At 35.2% G+C, this 19,367-nt stretch overlaps 2 protein-coding genes across 2 annotated transcripts; one reads left to right on the top strand and one right to left on the bottom strand.

The window, feature by feature from the left end:
- Positions 1-325: 325 nt before the first annotated feature.
- LOC145890558 (claudin-7-like) lies at positions 326-2,856 on the top strand. The gene is made up of 5 exons (XM_082981666.1): positions 326-528; positions 592-716; positions 807-926; positions 1,646-1,801; positions 1,869-2,856. Exons 1-5 carry the CDS (start codon positions 420-422, stop codon positions 2,001-2,003), a joined length of 645 nt encoding a protein of 214 aa, XP_082837792.1. The 5' UTR covers positions 326-419; the 3' UTR covers positions 2,004-2,856.
- Positions 2,857-3,007: 151 nt separating this feature from the next.
- On the bottom strand, positions 3,008-19,341 carry LOC145890557 (TOG array regulator of axonemal microtubules protein 1-like). The gene is made up of 24 exons (XM_082981665.1): positions 17,355-19,341; positions 17,119-17,248; positions 15,999-16,079; positions 13,104-13,256; positions 12,282-12,388; positions 11,791-12,126; positions 11,571-11,683; positions 11,224-11,323; positions 10,019-10,193; positions 9,743-9,820; positions 9,574-9,672; positions 9,211-9,363; positions 8,034-8,091; positions 7,889-7,971; positions 7,094-7,284; positions 6,932-7,030; positions 6,732-6,871; positions 6,438-6,558; positions 4,844-5,008; positions 4,187-4,348; positions 3,985-4,116; positions 3,712-3,922; positions 3,528-3,614; positions 3,008-3,399 (listed from the first exon to the last, which is right to left on the bottom strand). The coding sequence occupies exons 1-24, from the start codon at positions 19,305-19,307 to the stop codon at positions 3,167-3,169; spliced, it is 5,160 nt and encodes a 1,719-aa protein (XP_082837791.1). The 5' UTR covers positions 19,308-19,341; the 3' UTR covers positions 3,008-3,166.
- Between the last annotated feature and the right edge of the window lie 26 nt (positions 19,342-19,367).

Below are 19,367 nucleotides of genomic sequence, written 5' to 3' on the forward strand. Positions count from 1 at the left end.
TTACAAAGTTTGTTTACAATGATACTTCAACTTTTTAACAACATTTAATGGAAAGCAGGGTTCGACGCCTCCACAGAATTACATAACTATGTTTAAAAAAAAACACCAGACTACTTATAGTTATGGTACAAGCAAGAAACTTAAGAGGAAATTTCAACAACACTTGTTACGAATTCCGTCGCTCGCAAAAGCACTCGGCTTACCAATAGTTTGTGTCGTAATAGTTGATCAGTCAGGCGTAACTCCTTTGTCCGGGACGACCTGTCTTTGTTCGTGTGAAGTAAATTGGTAAAGAAAAGAGGTCCACGCCTCAGACTGGGTCAAGCGAAACGAACTTATTTTAACGTTCGACGATCTATCAGTAAGACCACAATTTTTTTTTCCATATATATAAGAAGTTAGCTCAGGTAAAAAACAAAATGGTTAACAGTGCTATGCAAATGTGCGGGTTTTTTTTATCAATAATCAGTTGGATTCTTTCGATAGTCACTTGTGCTTTGCCCACCTGGAGAAGAAGCGATTTGGAAGGTTCGACGTTCAAACATCTAGTCGGGAAATGCTTCATTATTTAAGAATTGCTTTCGGTTTTAGGAGAAGTTATAGAGTCAGTTTATCGGACAACAGGACTTTGGGTGAGATGTACTCACCAAACAACAGGCTTGTGGTCGTGCGATGATTATGACTCCTTTTTTCTGGGGCTTCCAGCACCTTTACAGGCAAGTGGAAAACGAATATTAGCGGAACAACTGCATGAGTGTATTTGTTAAACAAGATCAATTCCTTAAACATTCGTTCGTTTTGTCCAGGCTGCGCGAGCAACAACTTGTCTTAGTATGATCCTGGGTTTCTTCGGAATAATATTTTGCTCAGCAGGATTGGATTGTACAAATGTTGCTTCTGCAAACCCGAAACTGAAGTCACGATTGGTGAGACAACTGATTTTATGACCAAATATACAAAGATTTGCACGCAATCAACGCAAACGCATGTTACTGTATGTTGCGCATGTTTATGTGGGATTTATTACTTCACTAGTTCGACAACATTTCAAATATTTTTGAAAACCTTTCAAAAAAAAGCAGAAATGTTGTTAGACGCCTTAAAAGGGATTCTTTAACTAGGAGCGTGAAAAGTTTGCAAAAGTTTTTAGAATACCCGTCTGGCGACTGATCATTGATCTATCTATGTTTTGAACGGTGGTGTACAGGCACCGTAGAACTGCAGTACCCCCAATTCCTACTTGATATTGACGATAACATTTAATGTAATCAGTAATGTATTCTTTGATTCTTTCAGTATATATACAGTACTTATATTCCCTACTTCGACAAGTTGGGTAAAAGTGGATTTTCTGCACTTAAGTGTGGAGACAAAAGCACGGAAAAAACGGCAAACTCGAATTTGCAGCCGACCTACAATGTGCATTTTCATCCATTAAATCACACATTAAACTCCTGATTAAAAAAAACAGCCCCATTCTTTTCATTGACGAGTGATGCTAATGGTAAATAAAAGTTTTCTTCGAGAAGTGGGACGCTTTGATAAGTGATGTGAGGGGGGGTGCGACCAGAAAAGTCTAAGAACCACTGCTATTAGGTCTCGTCGGTGACTTAATATTCAATTTTATTTTTGTTTTACACTCAAGGTTCTTATTTCTTCTGTACTCCACGTCATTTCCGGTGTCGCAATCGGGATTGCGGTGTCTTGGTTTGCAGCAAACGTCCTACAGGAATATTGGAACGTTCTAAATCTACCACAAAACTCAAGATATGTATACGGAGAAGCATTGTTTGTTGGATGGGTAAACTACGACACTTCTAAAAATCAAGAAATATTCCAGTAATCTGCTAAACGAGCAATATATGTAGATATCCATGGCCATCAGCATCATCGCCGGACTCGTTCTTTGTTGTTCGTCTTGGAAGTCTGAAGATGAAGACCAAGGGCGACATTACGCATACAACCCTCCAAAGCCTAAAGCTTCGGCCGCAGAATACATTTAGTTGAAACAATTAACACCTAATAGAAACACAACGTCCATGGAAGTGACATTGCAACATTTATTGTAAAACACCTAACATTGTAAATATTTGAAAGCTTTTCTGTTCAGGAAAAACTTGACATAAGAGTCGATTTTCTAACATTAAAAGTAACGTTTGTTGCAAACAGCTTGCGGTTATTTAACAAATTTGATCCAATTGCTGGACATGTTTAAATGCAGTGGTTCTAAATTTTTTTCCGTAGACTCCTTCAACCGATATTCAAAGACCTCATTCGCACTAACGCCATTGTCCGTGTATTAAAACATAGGCTTTGAACTCAAGCAATTTCACCAATGTCATCGCAAATGAAACGCCCAATTACATTTTAGGCAAAATTCCTCACGGGTTGGAAATCTCCCGGTTTAGAACCCTGTGTCAGTGGAAATCAACAATAAATTAACCACATCGTGTACATAAACTTGGCATAAGATATTCAACGTTGTTTTGCTGCGACAAATGCTGTAGAGCAGAATGTAATAAACATTTTTGTTTGCACTAATTAAGCTTAAAAAATGCGTCGGTTAATTTTAACATTAAACAAGCAAACGAATTATTAATTATATTTTTACGTAAAGTAATGTGACATATTCATCTATATTAACTGACTGAGATACTTGACTTTCAGTATGGCACGTCACAAGTTGTCGTCTCGTGACAACAACACGGTGCTAACCAGAAACGTCATCATTTGTGGGGCTCCACTTAACTCAAGTTTCTAAAAAATGTTGCTAATTACTTTAAATAGAAGGCTAATGTTAATGACTGACCGAGCCATTGTCTTGTTTTAGAAAGAAATACTTTATTAATTGGCACAGTGCAAAGTTTCATTAAAAGCTCGCATGGTAAACAGGATTACAATGTGTATCACATATAAAAGTGTAAACACCTAACATTTACTTAAAGGGTTTTAACACACACACATATATACATATACCATTTCTTGACCATGCTATAATGAAAAATGGACATTGACGAAAAAGTTTATTTCAGCTATGGTAGCAGGAAATGCAAAATATAAAGAAAGAATCTTCCCATATATGTAAAGTTACATACGGATTAACAAGAATTGCACCAGCTTGTTCCACAAATATAATAGCAAATTAACCAATTTTATTACAGTTGTTTCATGGAGATGTGTTAAGGATCGCTTGAACAACTTCACTAAGACCTTTTATTTCAGCTAAGTCAATTAAATGATTTTGAAAAAATTCATAGAATGTTTTCGTCAATTGTTCTATTTCCCTCTTGAACTGAATTGCACTTGGACTCCAGTATGATGAAAGCAAACTCCATAAAATCGGCAAAGCTTGCTTTTCTACAATGTTTACTTTTCTTGATCCAACTTTCATCACAATTTCTGGGAGAAAAGTGTTAACGAATATAGAAAAAAACCAATCATTTTAAAACTGCCTTGAATAGTGAAATGTTGTAATTGGTTTTATTAAAATCAAAATGTTTACAATCCTGTGTAAATCATAATCTCACCTTTAAATTTCCCTATTGCTACTTGTCTCGGTTTTGCTGACCCATACAAACATGCTCGACCAACAGGAGAAATAAGGTAGACAGGATCTAACAATTTAAAATAGCGCACACATCATTCACAAAAAATTCTGATGATTTTTACTAAAGCAAAAAAAACAAAAAAAAACAATGTTCAAAAATGTACCCATTTTCAGCAATATTAAATCCAAAGTTTTAAGAGTCAAATCTGAATTGGTTTTTGACTGCAGAAGTTTAAATATGTCTGGCAGGAGTTTCCCCAGCGGCTCTTTCAACTCATCACCAAATAGTGACAACAACTTGGGGAGTGCTTCCAAACCAACAGAGTTCAACTTTGTGTTTGCTGTGGTGAGCAACGCACCAAATGCATCCATAATCTGCAGCGAAATATATTACCGCAAAAAATAAAAGGGATTCACACATTTCTTGTGAGTTTTACTTTTATCAAATTTTCACCAATAAGTGCTGGGTTCTCATTGGCTTTTGACAATAATGACAAAACTGCATTTTTTCTCTCTTCTGCTGGCCCATTGCTCAACTCATGGCAAATAACTTTTATCTGTTCCGAATCCTACATTTTAAGTATGTGGTTATAAAAGTTGATAAAACAGTAAGAAAGTATATTGCAAAAAAATAGCTACCAAATCCGTGAAACTTCTTTTGTGGCTGCTAATCTTTCTTCTTGGCGGTGCACTTGTTGACTGGAAGGGGTTCTCATTAGTTCTATGAGCTCCAGGGGCTGAACCACTAACGCGTGAACCAAGATATTTTCTGGAACCAACAGAGCTTGACGATCCAAGACCCTAATAAAATGATAAATGTATTTGTCCCAATAAATGTATTTTAAACATGGGATGAATCCTTGAAAATTTTAATATGGTTAAGTAAGTAATTGTTCCTTCCTATTTTTTGATCCTGGCAAAATAGTTAAAAAAATGCAAGACTGCTGCACTGTTTTATTAATGTATATCTTAAACTAATTTTATGTAAAAATCCTGAGCCTTTTGTCAGTCCCTGGAACTCCAAAACGTTCCAGAAATACTATATATTGATCACAAAGACACATCCGTTGGTCATTGATTTGCACAGGCTGATTCTTTCAGTCACTTTTGACATTTTTCCTTTTGTCAGTCTTCATTTTTACAGACATATTGTACAATTAGAGTGTATTTGTAATGCTGTTTAACATCCACAAAGAATGATAGTTTTTTTTTTAATTTCTATCTTAATCTACCTTTATACATTCAATAATCTTTTTTCTGATTGATCAACTTCCAAGTTGCAAAAAGTAAACTTACCCTCTGTTGTATGGACAATGCACAGTCCTTAACCTCTTGTGCTACTTTAAGTGGCAAACATCGATCTACGCAATGTGCAAAGTCTGAATGATTCATTAGTTCGTTTACAATGCATCTTCCATAGTATCTCACTTCCTGTGTTCCGTCAACTATAAATGATGCAATCTGAAAGAAAATGGATCAAAACAAAGTTACTTTTATTTTCACCTGGCATGCACAAGTGAAAACAGCACAAGGGCCACAGCAGTAAAAGTAGGTTTGCTAAACAACTAACCAGTAATTTAGAACTACTTTTGTCAACGTAATGGCCAATATTGCATCATATTTACCATTGTGGTTAAATTGACATTAAGCTCTCATTGTAGCATTTTACTGACAAACGCCCAAATCTTTGCTCAAATTTACTGTAAGGTTTCTGTACAAAAAAAATACTAAAGATTGATAGATCACTGAATGGTCACTTTTGTGTTCCCCTTTCCAACCATTACACGCTCCTAAGTTTAACAACCCACTACATCCACTCGCACATTTGCACAGTTGGTAAGAGTGAAAATAAATACTGTAAATAAATGGAAATTTCAGTGAGGTGGCACATACTCTGTGAAATCTGTTTGTCAAGTGCGTTATATTTGCCATCATATGTCAGAGTCAGATGACTTGCCGAGTTCCATACGTCACATGAATGCGCCAATGAAACGACAGATAAACAAACTAAATTTGTTTATCTTTATAATAACACCACAAAATGTTACTATCCAGAGGTTGGGGGTGCAAAGGCCCACCCACATCTTTGTGACATACTTTTGTCTGTTTTGGTGGCTAAATAAATGCAATCTTAAAATTGTTGTAAAAATCCCCAGCAAAACTGCCTGTTGCTTAAAAAACGCAGAGCATTGTTACCAAACAAGTGCCATTTAGGCAAAGTTAAAAGATAAATAGTCTATTTTTTCTGTGGCCATGTTGTTGGAGTTTCCTTGTTAAACAACTGAGTTCTCTTGATTTGGTAGTCTTTTTAAATCCTGATACGGCACATTTTATAACTTGTTAAACAAGTTGCGCAAATATGCAGAGGCTTACCATACAGCATGCAAATTTTGTTTGGTTTGACACTACATAAACTCAAATTTAATCAGTTCTTGGCCCTCAAAATTATTCAACGGCTCATGTAAACTTGCATTTGGACCCCCTCAACATTGGTTGTAACATCACAATGAAACTGCACTCCCCCAGAGATTCTGAAAACTTATATCTCATAATCCAAGTTGATTTTTCTTTTTTTACTTGACAAAAATACATTTTCTCTGTGAAAGCTTACATAAAAACGACAGCCTTCCACAAGCCACTTAATTTCAGTTTGCAGGCCACAGCTTGCACACCCCTGCTGTACTATATTGTAACATCTAATCACAATTATTGTTGCACTTACAGTCAATTCACCCAATGTTTTACAGGTAATCAGTGATTGAGGCTTTTAATTTTTAGGTTACAAGATGTGAGGTGATTTAACTGCTAAATACAAAGTCAAGCTTGAAACATCTTCTGACTGTTAAGAATTTCAACCTAATCCAAGCAAATCGAATCCAGATAAACCTACCGCTTCCATAAGCTTTTCTGTTGTGTCTTTAATTCCACTCAATGCCTTTCCCGCACCCATTTTTTCCACTACTTGTGAACAAAAGAGTGCTGTCGCTTTGCGTATTGCCCGGTTTTTGTGCCTGTGTATATGTCAATATTAAATTGTGAAAAAATTGCAGGACTTTTATCTCTGCCCAACATCAATTAATTGGGCCAAATTACCAAGCAAGTAGTTAGTGGAATTACAGTTTAGGGAATTACCAATAAAATTGATCAATAATTTAAAAAGTCACATGTAAAGATATTACATTACCTTTGCCCTATCGTGAGCAGTGACAAAAGCGTCTTTGTTGGTGGAGCTGTAGTCACAATGTTGTGTAGTGCTTTATTAATTTCTTCACGCACAAAACTGTTTGACTTTCCATATTCAGTTAAAAGACAACGAATAGCTATCTGCAGATGATTAAGATAAATTTTAAAAATACTTCCAACCCAGTGTTTATGGAGACATACTTCAGTAATAACATCCAAATGAGATCTTTTGGAATTTCCAAATATTTCTGACAAGGCAATAATGCTTGATTTTGAAACCTGTGACCTCAGGTTGTGAACCTTAATCGAAATAAGTTTTAAAGAGGAAATTACATGTGGTTTGATCTGGTTTGTTTTACTTACATGTTTTGAAATAAGAATCGCAACCTCATGTATTCGAGGTGCAAGGGTGTTTGGGTGAAACACAGCAATTCTTGAAATTATGAACATTCCACTTGTAATTCTTTCCCAGTCATCAGAGTTTGTTGTGTCCATGAATTTTATTGCTTCTCCCAAACTGTGTTCAGGGTTTTCCAGTGGTAGCCTCACAAACCCTTTATATTAAAGTCATGCACCATATGAAGGATTTACTTTGAAATATATGTGACAATATTATGTGCACTAATAAACAACTTGCCACTTATTCACAAAAACAGAATCAGACAAGCTGCACATCATTAATAATAATGTACATAGCATACTTTCAAAACAATAATGAGTGGAAGGATGAAAGGCACTATGTTCTACAAGTTGCAAAATGTCCAACGCAACTTTTTTCACATGGCCATGCAGTTCATCTTAACCACAAATTCTTTAGAATTAGCAGCATACTAAACAAGTCCTGTCCAATTTATACTTTATCGAAATTAACTTTCATTAGAATTAGAATGACAACAATTTATAGGACAAGATTGCCACAGTTTGTGGCGTACAATTCACCTGTATTTGTAAAACATTTTCGGAATAAAATAGACAAAAGTAGCGAATTAAATAAAACTAAAAATAAAACTAAAGTTTGAGCATATTCAGTTTTAACCAAACTAGACCAGAATTACTGACATTTTGCTCCAATTCGCTAAACAGTAAAATTAGAATTTGAAGGACAATTATACAAATAAAAAGTAATAAGAGATGCTATTTTGGAATTTTTAAACAAACCTGATTTGTATGTTGTCTTTTCTGGATTATTTTGCTTTTCATCAACAGAAGAGTCAACTTTAATGTGATGGTCCACCTTTTGACTGACCAAGAAACATGGTTTTTAATAAACATAAAATTAAACAGTATGATGAAAAAAGTTTACCTTTCCACCAACTCTGAGGTCTGTAATGTTTCTGGCAAAACACTACCTATGTCTGGACCTACAAAACAGGAGTGAAAAGTGTTGGCTATGTTTGCACTCACACATGTCAAATAAAAATCACCTTTCCAATAAACCATTTGCTAAAAGTACAAAAAAAAGGAAGCTATGTCACAACTAAATATATCTTAAGATAAGCAAAGTGCTTGGCGGTTGGTCAGCAAAGGCGTCTGAAAGTCACACCAGCTGCACTGATGAGACCTTTTAGGTCGAAACAGTGGCCATCTGTCTGCAGCTTACACAATAAATTTATCTTGGTTTGCACCCGTGAACTATCATACGATGTAAGAAAATGGTGTTATCGCCTTGTTTTGTTCGTGGTGATTAACCAATAGGGAAAACGTCTACACCAGTTTTTGTGGCGTTAGTAGCGGTGTTCGGGTTCGGGCTCCGGTTCAGGTTCGCTTTGTCACATCTTTACTCTTAAGTGAATTAAATGAAGTCATCAACCCTCCTCTACACAATGCATTGAGAATTAAATGTCTTATAACTGTTTTGGAGGTTTTTTTTAAACTGTCACAAGGTGCATGAAGGCAAACATTATCCAAAACTCAATTTTTAGTATATTAATTGTGAGATGGGGCCCTAAGATTATTCAGTAAATGCAGGTTGGTTGTTGTGAGTACAATGTATTTTGGAATAAAGCCAAACCCCAAACTTGGATTCAACAGATTTGGATTCTTTAACATGTTTTGGACTAATCTGCTTTTCGGTGCCAGCTTATATTTGATGGTGTGTTTGTTAAGTGCCAAAATGTGGCCATTGTTTGAATATTTTGGGTCAGAATCTTCCTTCATGATAAATTCCACAACTTGCAAAATTTTACATAAAAAAAAACTAATAAATTGCCAAAATTCAACTTAATAAAATAAACTCATTACACTCTGTCCGACAAGTGCTGTTTTTTTGTGCAGCAAGCATGTCCAAGTTCAAGTGTAGACCCAAAGTAGTCCATTTTTATTTAATCGATGTTGGCATGCAACGTTTAAGAAAATTCACATGTATTGTAACATTTTCTGGCACTCAAACGTTGACTTAGCAAATATGTATATAATTTTAATTGCACAAGTGCATGCCATTTGGGAACTGGATTGAATGATAGTTAAAAAAACAAACAAACCAGTAGCAGATCTTCTGATCTTTCTTAACTTTTGCAACTTTTTTTCATCTAAATTCCGATGTATGGAGTTGTTAGATACAGATTTATGTGTTGGACTTTTGCTTTGTTTTGTTGTTGCTTCTTTGGGTGAAACTGATTGACCAACCAGACAACCTGTAACAATATTTAAATTTTAAATCACAATCATATTAACCTTGCTTGCTACTTGAAACAGAACAGGCTGTGTTCTCTATTTAAATAATACCAGAGATTTTCATCACTCCTTTATATACAAAATCACTTATTTTAACTTTCTATCCTTATTATTTTAAAATGTTGCATTTGTATTGAATGACACAACAATAAAACAAAGAGAAAAATCACCTATTTTAAATTCATCATCACTTGCAAAATTGGTGCTTTGTGAAACTGCAATATCTTTTGTCGTGTACGAATTTGTCATCGACATTGATGAGAAAACACCTAATTTTAAAAAATAGAAAGTAATAAACACAAAATATCTATCATAATTTATATCATTTTTTAAACTTACTTTTTCCTTGCACATTAAAAGAACCATCTTCACCTGCATTGGCTGCATATGACGAAACTGAAGATGATGACGATAAAGCTGAAAACACAACCAAATAAACAATTTTTTTCTATTGTATTTTGTAGATTAATACTGTTTTGGGCTCTTAAAAAATGTTAAATATATTTGAAATAATTTGTTTTTATGAAAAAGCAATGAGACTTGGCTTGTAACTAGTTTAGCAGAAAATTTATCAAACTTTTCATTTCTGCAGAAAAAATTTTGAAAAAGCATTACCTTTATATTTTTTTACACTTTTTTCTGATGGTGAAGTGAATATGGATGATCTACTCGATGAAGAAACTGGACTTTCCACTGGTGATGTATGCCATGAACCAATAGCATCACTTGAATGTCCATTAGTTTGGTTAATCTTAACCCCCACACCAACAATTGAAACATTTGCAGCAACCTAAACCAAAAAGATTCAAAACACATTGGCATGGTACAATTCTTCCCCTCCACAAAGTTATTATTGTTACTTATACAGTCATTAACCTCAGTTCTTTAGGTTTACAGGCTTTACAACCCAGGCATTGCACCTTTTTCATGACAAGTCGGAGTAAGAATTTAAAAATCAAGCACCCGATGAGGTTTGAACTCACGACCCTGGGCTAACTAGGACCAACGCCAGATGAGCAGCATGAGCTTAGCGGTTTCATGAGGTATATTGTGGCCAAGGTACACTGATGCACAAGCACACAACTTGTCAGGCAATTTTCACATATACATAGGGGATCTCTACCACTATAATCAGACAATGAAGTAATTATGCAATGGCATGATTGGCAGGATCACTGTGGAACACTCGATGCGAGATTTTGCGGCAGTGCTTGCGCCGTAGCTTCATTACCATGACTTTGAAAGAAAAGTTTAAATATACATGTTATCTAAAAGGAATTAAATGTGGGCTTACGTTATCAAGAAAACATACAAATAAAAACTATGCTGCATGCGGTGGCCTTATATTCCTCTTTGCACATTTGCGAGCGCTAACAGATGTTTTCAACATGCGTAATATTGGCAATGTGTTCAACAACTCAACTGGTTTCCACTGAGATTTTGACAAAAAATTACAGCATGATGAATGTCCGAAAAAAGTTTTTAACCACATTTAACAGCTTCATTAATTAGGTATCGAAACCGAACACCCCCCTCAATTTTTTTCTAGATCCGCCACTGCCAACTTATTTGGTAAACATAGTCATTGTATTGAAACCATTAGGTTTACAGGCTTTACAGCCATTGCATGAAACATTACTGCATTGTCTGCTTGTCGTCGTAGAGATCCCCTGCGTACATGTGAAGGACTTGTCAGGAAAAATCCAGCATTGCTGCAATGCCAGGGCTACGAAGCCTGTAAACCTAAGGACCTGCGTAGTTGGGCAATCCTGCCAATAATGCCATTGCATGAAACATTACTGCGCAACCTCAATTCTCACCTTTTTACTGTCAAAAGTCACACCCATGTTTGGATTGTACTTGAATGAGGAATAAACAGATTTTTCCGCTACAACTTCTCCAGGCAAAGACTCAGTATTACTAAAAATTACGGCTTGAGACAAATTAATGATAAACTGCAAAAATTTCTGTTTAACATCAAACCCACCAAATTACAAACAAGATAATACAAATCGTGTAAGTTATGAAGATCTGAATTTGAAAATGAAACAATGCACAATCTTGTATATATGATTGGTGCTTAAAGTAGTATCCACAATAGCATAGTACATTTCTTAGGTTTTTTAAACCAATAGCTTGCTGCTTATGTTTTGAGTTCATGTCAAACCTTTTCCTGATTTCACTTGCAGACATATTGCTAAGATGTGATGAAGGTTGACTTCTTAATGCCTGACGCCTATTTTGTGCACTCCGCCTGATCGAAGATGTTTGTGTGAAAAACTGCCAAGGGAACATTGTGTCAGTGTTGCTTTTCAATTTCTCTTTAGTTATTTAATTTTTTCTAAACAAATGATTTACTCATTTATTCACACAAAAAATGCACAAACCTCATCAGAATCATTGTATATATTTGTAGGTGTTGATTGAAACGATGATGAATCATGTTGCGGTTCTTCAGCTAATGAGAGTAAGTTAAAGGAAACATTTTCAAAGCTTTTCACACTGCTTGTTGGAAAGTTATTAAGCGTTTTTGCTTTGTCCGCTGAAAATGAGGCTGTCCTGGATGCTGGCAGTTTATCAAACTTCTTTTCATTTGCCACGTTTGTCATTATTTTTTCTGCTAAATTGTGAGAGACTTGCACACCTTCAGATTGGTTTAACCTTGATTTTTCACTTCCTTTTTCCAATGAGGTTGACTGCTCTTTTATAGCGTGACCTATGGCCTGAATAAAAAGAAGACCCATTGAAAGCTATGAATAAGAAATATGAAATCGTTTACTGAACTTTCATTCTTGAACAATTCCATTTCACAGTTTTCATTAAAGGCATGTTACACCAAACATTAGTTCTGCAAAAAATGTGACACTACAAAACTTACAGGAGTTGGTTGCTGATTTACATCAGATATAACTGAACTTTTTTCCCGACGTTTTGCAGCAGATCGTGCTAATGTTGGTTTGAGGGAAATTGGATGTGAAAATTCACCTGTAATTATGTCAATTGAAAAAAACTGAAATTTCACATAATACATCGAACACTTATTTGGGTCAATAAAATGTTTTACCCTGAAAATGATTTGGCTCCAAACAGAAACCTCAAACCAAATATTTATATTTGTGTTCATCTCAAAAAGGCCTAACATAAACTGACATTGTAAAACACCCGTCCAGTTTTTCATACTTGTCACTATGATGTCATCAGGTATTGCATTTTAATGCATATGACGTAGTAGCATGATAGGTGTTGTTAACACAAACAGACAAAATATAATAAAAAGGACAAAATAGCAGCCAGTTGGTAAATCATACTGCAAACAGTGCAAAGCTGGACTTTCAACAAAACAAATTATTAAACTATGAGTACAAATTTATCTAAAATTAGATATTGAAATTCAACAGGACAATTTTTGCAAATATAAATATTTCTACGATTTGGTGCTGCTTAAACGATGGAAACACTTTATATTTAGGTGCACAGTTTGATTGTGGGGTTGAGATTATTCTACGGATATGAATTATTATTCTAATGGTGTGTTACCTGATTTAGTTTGTGACAGATATGCATATTAGCCTATGCGATTTTTTTGAAAAAACCCTGGGGGTACCGCCCCCTGCCTATGCATCTATGAAGACACCAACTTTACATCTGAATAACCTACCCATGTACAATAACAGTTTAATTTGAAACAAAAAATATTTACCATCGGGCAATGATGGAGTTTCATCAGATTTAAAAAGTTCCTGCACTTTTTTTGCAGTATGAGTTTGAAAGAAATTGCTCGGACATGAGCTGGACAAGACAGAAGCCCCAGAATCACTTGATGCAAATGATGGCATGTACATTGAGGAATTCCCTGATAAAAATATATACAAATCATAAAGTGCTGGACAAGCTGATATATTTAATCATCATAGTATGTATGATCATAATCATGTGCCGCAACCCCTGAAAAAATACCAGGCTGCTCCCATGTTTTTCCTTGTACACACGTTTGGGAGTTTTCATACATACAAGCTGAGCAGATAAAATAGAAGTTTGCTGTAATATAAATTCAAATTTTGCAGATACTCAAATTATCAAATTGCATTATCAGGAATATTTAAACAAAACAATGTAACAATTTGTGGAAGTTGAACATAATCATAGATGGGCATACTGATTGAAACTTGCCACTGGCCCTATGTCTTTTAAGTAGGACTATGGTAATTTCAATTGTTGTTAGTTTACGTGTGATAATTCACCTAAAACCAAATTGTGCTTAAACACAATGTTATCAAACACGTGGCATTGTTGCCAAACATGTTGAGTCTTGTTCATTTTTTTTTTTCAGTAGTTTGTTGCAATTTCACATAATACAGCAAACACTTATTTGGGTCAATAAAATGTTTTACCATTGTACCATTGACATTGTAAGACACCCTATTTCCAGTGTGGGCAGCTATATTGCGACATTACAATCAGTCTTTATAAACATTAGGCATACTATACCTTCTAAAATTTGACTCAAAAAAACTGTGCACTTAAACATGCAAAGAGGAATAGCGTGCCAATACATGCACAATAGTTTTGATTTGGATGTTTTTTGACTATGTACAAATATATTCAAGACCTGTCTTTCAAAGTTATACTAAAAAAACTACGAAGTAAGTTCTACCGAATTTAAGTGTTCCATAATCTGCCATTTATGTGGCTATTTATGCAAACACAGGCTTTCGTATTTGAATCGCTATACCACAATTACAGCGGAAAAACGAAAATTCCTAAAAACATTTCGACCAATTCCTTTATCCTGGATACTATGTGTGACATCATAGATTTTCGGCACTTTCAATCAACCTAGAAATATTACCATTTTTCTCTTTTACCTTATAATCAAATTATAGCAGAGCATTTTTTTAAATTACTAGTTACAGCCGCTAGGTCAAATATTGTTTTTAAACTGCAAAACAAAAACTTTTCAATGTAAAAACTTGAAACTTTGCTCCACTCTATAAAGGTGCTGACTTACCTTTTCACTTTCATGGCTATGAAAAACTGTCTTTGACAAACAAATATATACCTTTTTACTGGGGTTTCTTAAAAAATAACCAAGTTTAACAGTTTATGCAGAGAAATTCTGAAATTTTTCAGGCAAACTTAACTGTTAATCATCCTTTACAAAGTGTTCCCCAACCTCCTACTAACTTTTATGCACGTAAGCAGTATGATCTACACACAATTGGTAGCATCAACATTATTGAGGACATATTAAGTTCAGGCAATAATCCTTGTCAAGAGCAATACAACAGAAGATGAAATGAGATTTTTTTAATTCAAAAATTCCTGTTGATTTAGGTGACAGATGGAAACCCTCTCATAACTGGACAAGTCATGTTTGTATTTTCAAGTGCCTGGTCTTAATATCATTGTTAAATAATCCAAAAAATAATATATACTCCCTTTTACCCTATATTATTTCCAAAACTAAGTTAAAGTTAGAAAAGTAAATATTACTAATTTACTTCCATAGGCGTATGCAGGATTTTTTAATGGGAGCGGGGGGCAAATTTTTTTGGAATTCCCCGATTTTCAGGTGCAAACTAAGGTTAATTGTGGTTGAGAATCGCAAAATACAAACGCCCGTGTTCGCGCGAATCGTCACATAAACGGTAGCTTCCTGGCTGGCGCAATTGTGCAACGCTATGGAACACTCGATGTGAGTTTTTGCGGTAGTACTTATGCCGTAGTTTTATTACTACTACTTTCAAAGAAAGGCTTGAATATATTTGTAACCAAAAGGGATCAAACGTTGTCTTACATTATCAAAAAAACAAAGACATAAAAACTATTTTTCAAGCAGTAGCCTTATATTCCTCTTTGCACCAACGCGAGCGCTAACAGTTGTTTTCAACATGCGTAATATTGGCAACGTGTTTAACAACTAAACTAATTGACTTTCACGCAAGGAAAACGCTTGCAATTACAACAACGTGACCACCAAAAAATGACATTTCGTCCTCAAACTGACGAAAAATGACACTTGTTTCGTAACAATGCTCCCTGTTTGGAAACAATGGCAAATGTAAGCATGATGCATTTTTTTAGGTCAACGTTAAAGAAAACTTCTGGTTTTCACGTAGATTTTGACAAAAAAATACAGTGGCTTTTGTTTGGCTATAAAAAAACAGACCAAAATATTTCACAAAAGGGGGGGTCCGGACCCCCCTGGATACGCCCATAATTACTTTTATTCAAGTGGATATCAAAGTTAGTGAAGGCAATGTACTGTATGATACACATGATCAAACTCACCAGAGTTTTCATATGCAGCTAAATTATAAATTAACGCAACAACACATGTTACAATCAGGTATGCCTTGCTTGTAGCCAAAAAAAATAATAAAATACTGAAATGCCAATGAATGCCAACCAAACCACACTGCCTGGTCTCCACAATTTGACTAAAATTATACGAATTGGCTAAAATTTTGTTGTTACAAAAAATGTTCTGCTTCTATCTCTCTGCCACACTGGGTTGTGTCTGATATATATCAACATGTTACTTTTCACTAATCATTGCAAGAAAGCATAATTTCTTTTTGTTGTGTTTTAGTACCTGGGTTTTGCGCCATCTGAAGTAATGGAGAACGAGCATTCAGACCCTTCTTTTTCATGTACAACTCTTGATAAGTAGGTCCTGGTTATAAAAGAAACACAATATTAAAAAAAATTATTTATACATATATCCTGGGTTTACCAGAAGACTGGTAAGTGCTCCAAAGGCACAGACTCAACACCTACCGACCAAGCTGGTCTTGAAATGAATAGTAAAAAAAAAAAACATATAACAACAAATAAATGCAAATTAATTGACGGTCAAAAAGTCTTTTTTTAGTGGTCGCATTGTTGCAATGACATGTGGTTTCGTCAGTGTTAAACCAATCAGACATGTTGCAAAAAGCAACATTGCAAAAAATAAATTTTCACTTGAAGAAACAACTTTTAGCGCATGCCAGATACAAATGCCATTTTAGTGCATGTAAGGACAAAAGTGTATGCAAATATGCAAAGGGAAATAGCCCGCTTGTATGTTTTCTAGACTATGTAAACACACATTACACCTTTTTCCAGTTGGAAAAACCTAAGACATTTATTTTTAAGTAAAGGTAACATGGTGCAAGTACTACCACTAAAACCTGCATCTAATGATCTGGTTACACCTATGGTTACAAATATACATTCAAGCCCTTTCTTCCAAAGTAACAGAAAACTATAGTACATATGTACTACCTCAAAATCTAGCACTGTAATTTTCTGTGTAACAATATGAAAGCTATTGTTTATGTGGTGATTAGTGTAAACACAGGTGTTCATATTTTCTAAAGTTTGAACACAAGTAACATTATTTAAAAATGAGGGAAAACAAAAAATAGGGAAATTTCCCTGACAAATTTTTAACCCTACTTCAAAAAATCCCGGATACAGCTATGATCGCTCCTTCATAAATTTCAACAGTTCTATTTACTTAAAATAAAATAATACATTTAAAATAATAAAACAATGACCTTCCACCATCATTTTAGCGCTGGAGCAATTGTGTTTTAGTGTATGCAGTGAGACACAATTTAAATTCCCTTGGTGAAAATTAATTTAATCAAATTTGTATTGTGCATTGTAGGCTTGGGGTAAAAGGTGGCAATCGAGCTCAATACATTTTATAAATGACAGAAAACTACCTTCATTTTTTATGTTTGTTGCAGTTTTTTTCTTGATGGTGGAATTAAATGATTTGTGTGTATGCTCGGGCCCCCACATTTTCTTTGGTACTATCGGAGGTCTTTTTTCAGTCCTTTCTTGATCATCAACCTTAATTTTTTAGAAAAACATAAACAAACAGTTTTAAACATGTAAACTTTCCAAATTTTAGAAAAGCTTCACATAAAATCATGTTCCCATAAATTTTTGTATATACCTTTAATGGAGCACTTTTGGGATGGCTAGAATCATAATCCATGCTTGACCAAGGAAACTGACGTTGTTTACCAGCACTTAGATACCTTCGTGGTGCCTTTACCTGATGTTCATTACCAGGATTAGCTTCATCAGAATTTAAAGGTTTTTGATGAAATACAGAGTGGTCAATTTTAGGGTTATTTCGTGTTTGCTTAGACATTCCAGCTGACAAAATCCATTGCAAATCTGCTCCCTGTGGAGATGAAGCGGGTGCAGTAGATGGAGGAAATGCTGCATACTCAACCAGACAGTGTTCCGTTAGACGAGGAAGCTGCTTGCGAATAAGTCTTGCATGCACTGCTGACATAACTCCATTTGCATCATCATTTTGCAACTCCACTTGATCAACAGCACTGGAAATAGGCTTTATTGATGATGAGCTTGGGCCTAAAGTATGTGCAATTACTGCAAAGCAATCTAAACAAGCTTGGCGAATGACTGGCTTGGGGTCAAGCAAGAGGATTGAGATGTGTTTGCAGATTGCACCAATGTTTATGTCCTCCATTGCTTTGCTTGACAGCGGGAATGTAAGAAGGGTTGCAATAATTATGTTAACAGTGTCTTCCCTGACTTTGGCATGTTTATGTTGCAATTTAGGCCACAACAAATCAAGCACAGCTTGAGGCCCAACACATTCCATTGCATGTAATATTACTTTGTTGCAGCTTGATCTAACTGCATCCTTGTTACTTCCAAACTTTTTGGAAACAGCAAAAACAAAGAGTTTCAAATACTCCATCAGACCACTGCCAAGCCTTAAAATAATGTTGTCAAATATGTTTAAAGCAATCAATGAAATTTGTGCATTTGGGTCTTCAATCATCGGCTGCAAGAGACTAAAAAGCGGAATAATAGTTTTTTTTAATTGTGCCAAATTGCTGCTTTCATTGATGAATTGCTTTAAATCCATGGCACCATCCACCCGGACACCCAGTTCAGCAAATGATAATTTTTCAAGTATTTCCTTCGGTATAAAATCAGTATCTGGAAAAATGTGCGATGCAGAGGATGGTAAAGACCTAAACTTACTTCTATGCTGAAACTTAGCATGATCATTCTGGTGATTTTTTTCAACAGAGACATCCTGAATTTCGCTTGATCTCCTACCAACATGGAGAACTGAATCCTCATTTTTGTCAAAAATTTTTGACAGCTGTTCAGCAAATAAAACTTTTAAAGTGTTGGGGAGTTGCTCAACATAGACATTAAATTTTGATTCCCCAATAAAGTTCATTAGCTTTTGTATGGTCTGAACAATAACTTCCTTGTCCACATTTACATCAATTAGGTTCGTTGCAAGCCCATAAACAATATCCAGGAAATCTTCTTTGCAAAAGTCAGGAAAAAGGAGGGTAGGAAATTTGTGAATCACTTGTTCCCTCGTCCTTAAATCTGTATTCTGCATTCCATTGAAGGCAATTACTCTAAAAATTTGAAACACATCACAGGAATGCTTCATGTACAAATGCAAAGTTTGTATGGATTCCTTCTGCAAAGTAACTGACTGGCTTCCAATATTTGCCACAATTTCAGGTAATACAATACACATATATATGTCAATGTCTGCACCAAGCTGAGGTAATATTTTAGCAATTAGACGTGTACAGTGTACCCTAACTTGCTGGCCCCCATCAGACAAGGCTGAAGAAAAGCCTTTAAATAAACCTGTTTTATCACCAAACACCATAAAAGTTTGGCCATCCCGAAGGTGTTCTTCCAAATAATTAAGTCCATCTTTTTTTCTTTCAGAGAACAGCAACTCCATAACCAGCTTTTCATCAAACTGAGTGGAAAGGTATTCTTCCATGTATTCAACAGATTTTGCCATTTTGCTTTGAAGGTATTCAACTTTCAAAATTTGGTGCTGAAGCTTTTCAAAAGTTTTTACCGGCTCATCTACATATTGGGCCATTCCATTTGCAACCAATAACAGGCATACTGTAAAACAAAACTACACCCACTATTACAGTGT

This window comes from Ascidia mentula, chromosome 2 (assembly GCF_947561715.1).
Source record: "Ascidia mentula chromosome 2, kaAscMent1.1, whole genome shotgun sequence".
Taxonomy (NCBI): Eukaryota; Metazoa; Chordata; class Ascidiacea; order Phlebobranchia; family Ascidiidae; genus Ascidia; species Ascidia mentula.

Coding starts and splice junctions, on each gene's coding strand:
- LOC145890558 (XM_082981666.1), top strand. CDS start 420: ATGGTTAACAGTGCTATGCAAATGTGCGGGTTTTTTTTATCAATAATC. Junction 529..591: donor GAGAAGAAGCGATTTGGAAG/GTTCGACGTTCA, acceptor TTTCGGTTTTAG/GAGAAGTTATAGAGTCAGTT. Junction 717..806: donor GGCTTCCAGCACCTTTACAG/GCAAGTGGAAAA, acceptor CGTTTTGTCCAG/GCTGCGCGAGCAACAACTTG.
- LOC145890557 (XM_082981665.1), bottom strand. CDS start 19,307: ATGGCCCAATATGTAGATGAGCCGGTAAAAACTTTTGAAAAGCTTCAG. Junction 13,257..15,998: donor TCAGATGGCGCAAAACCCAG/GTACTAAAACAC, acceptor TATTTTTATCAG/GGAATTCCTCAATGTACATG. Junction 12,389..13,103: donor AACTCCATCATTGCCCGATG/GTAAATATTTTT, acceptor ACATAATTACAG/GTGAATTTTCACATCCAATT.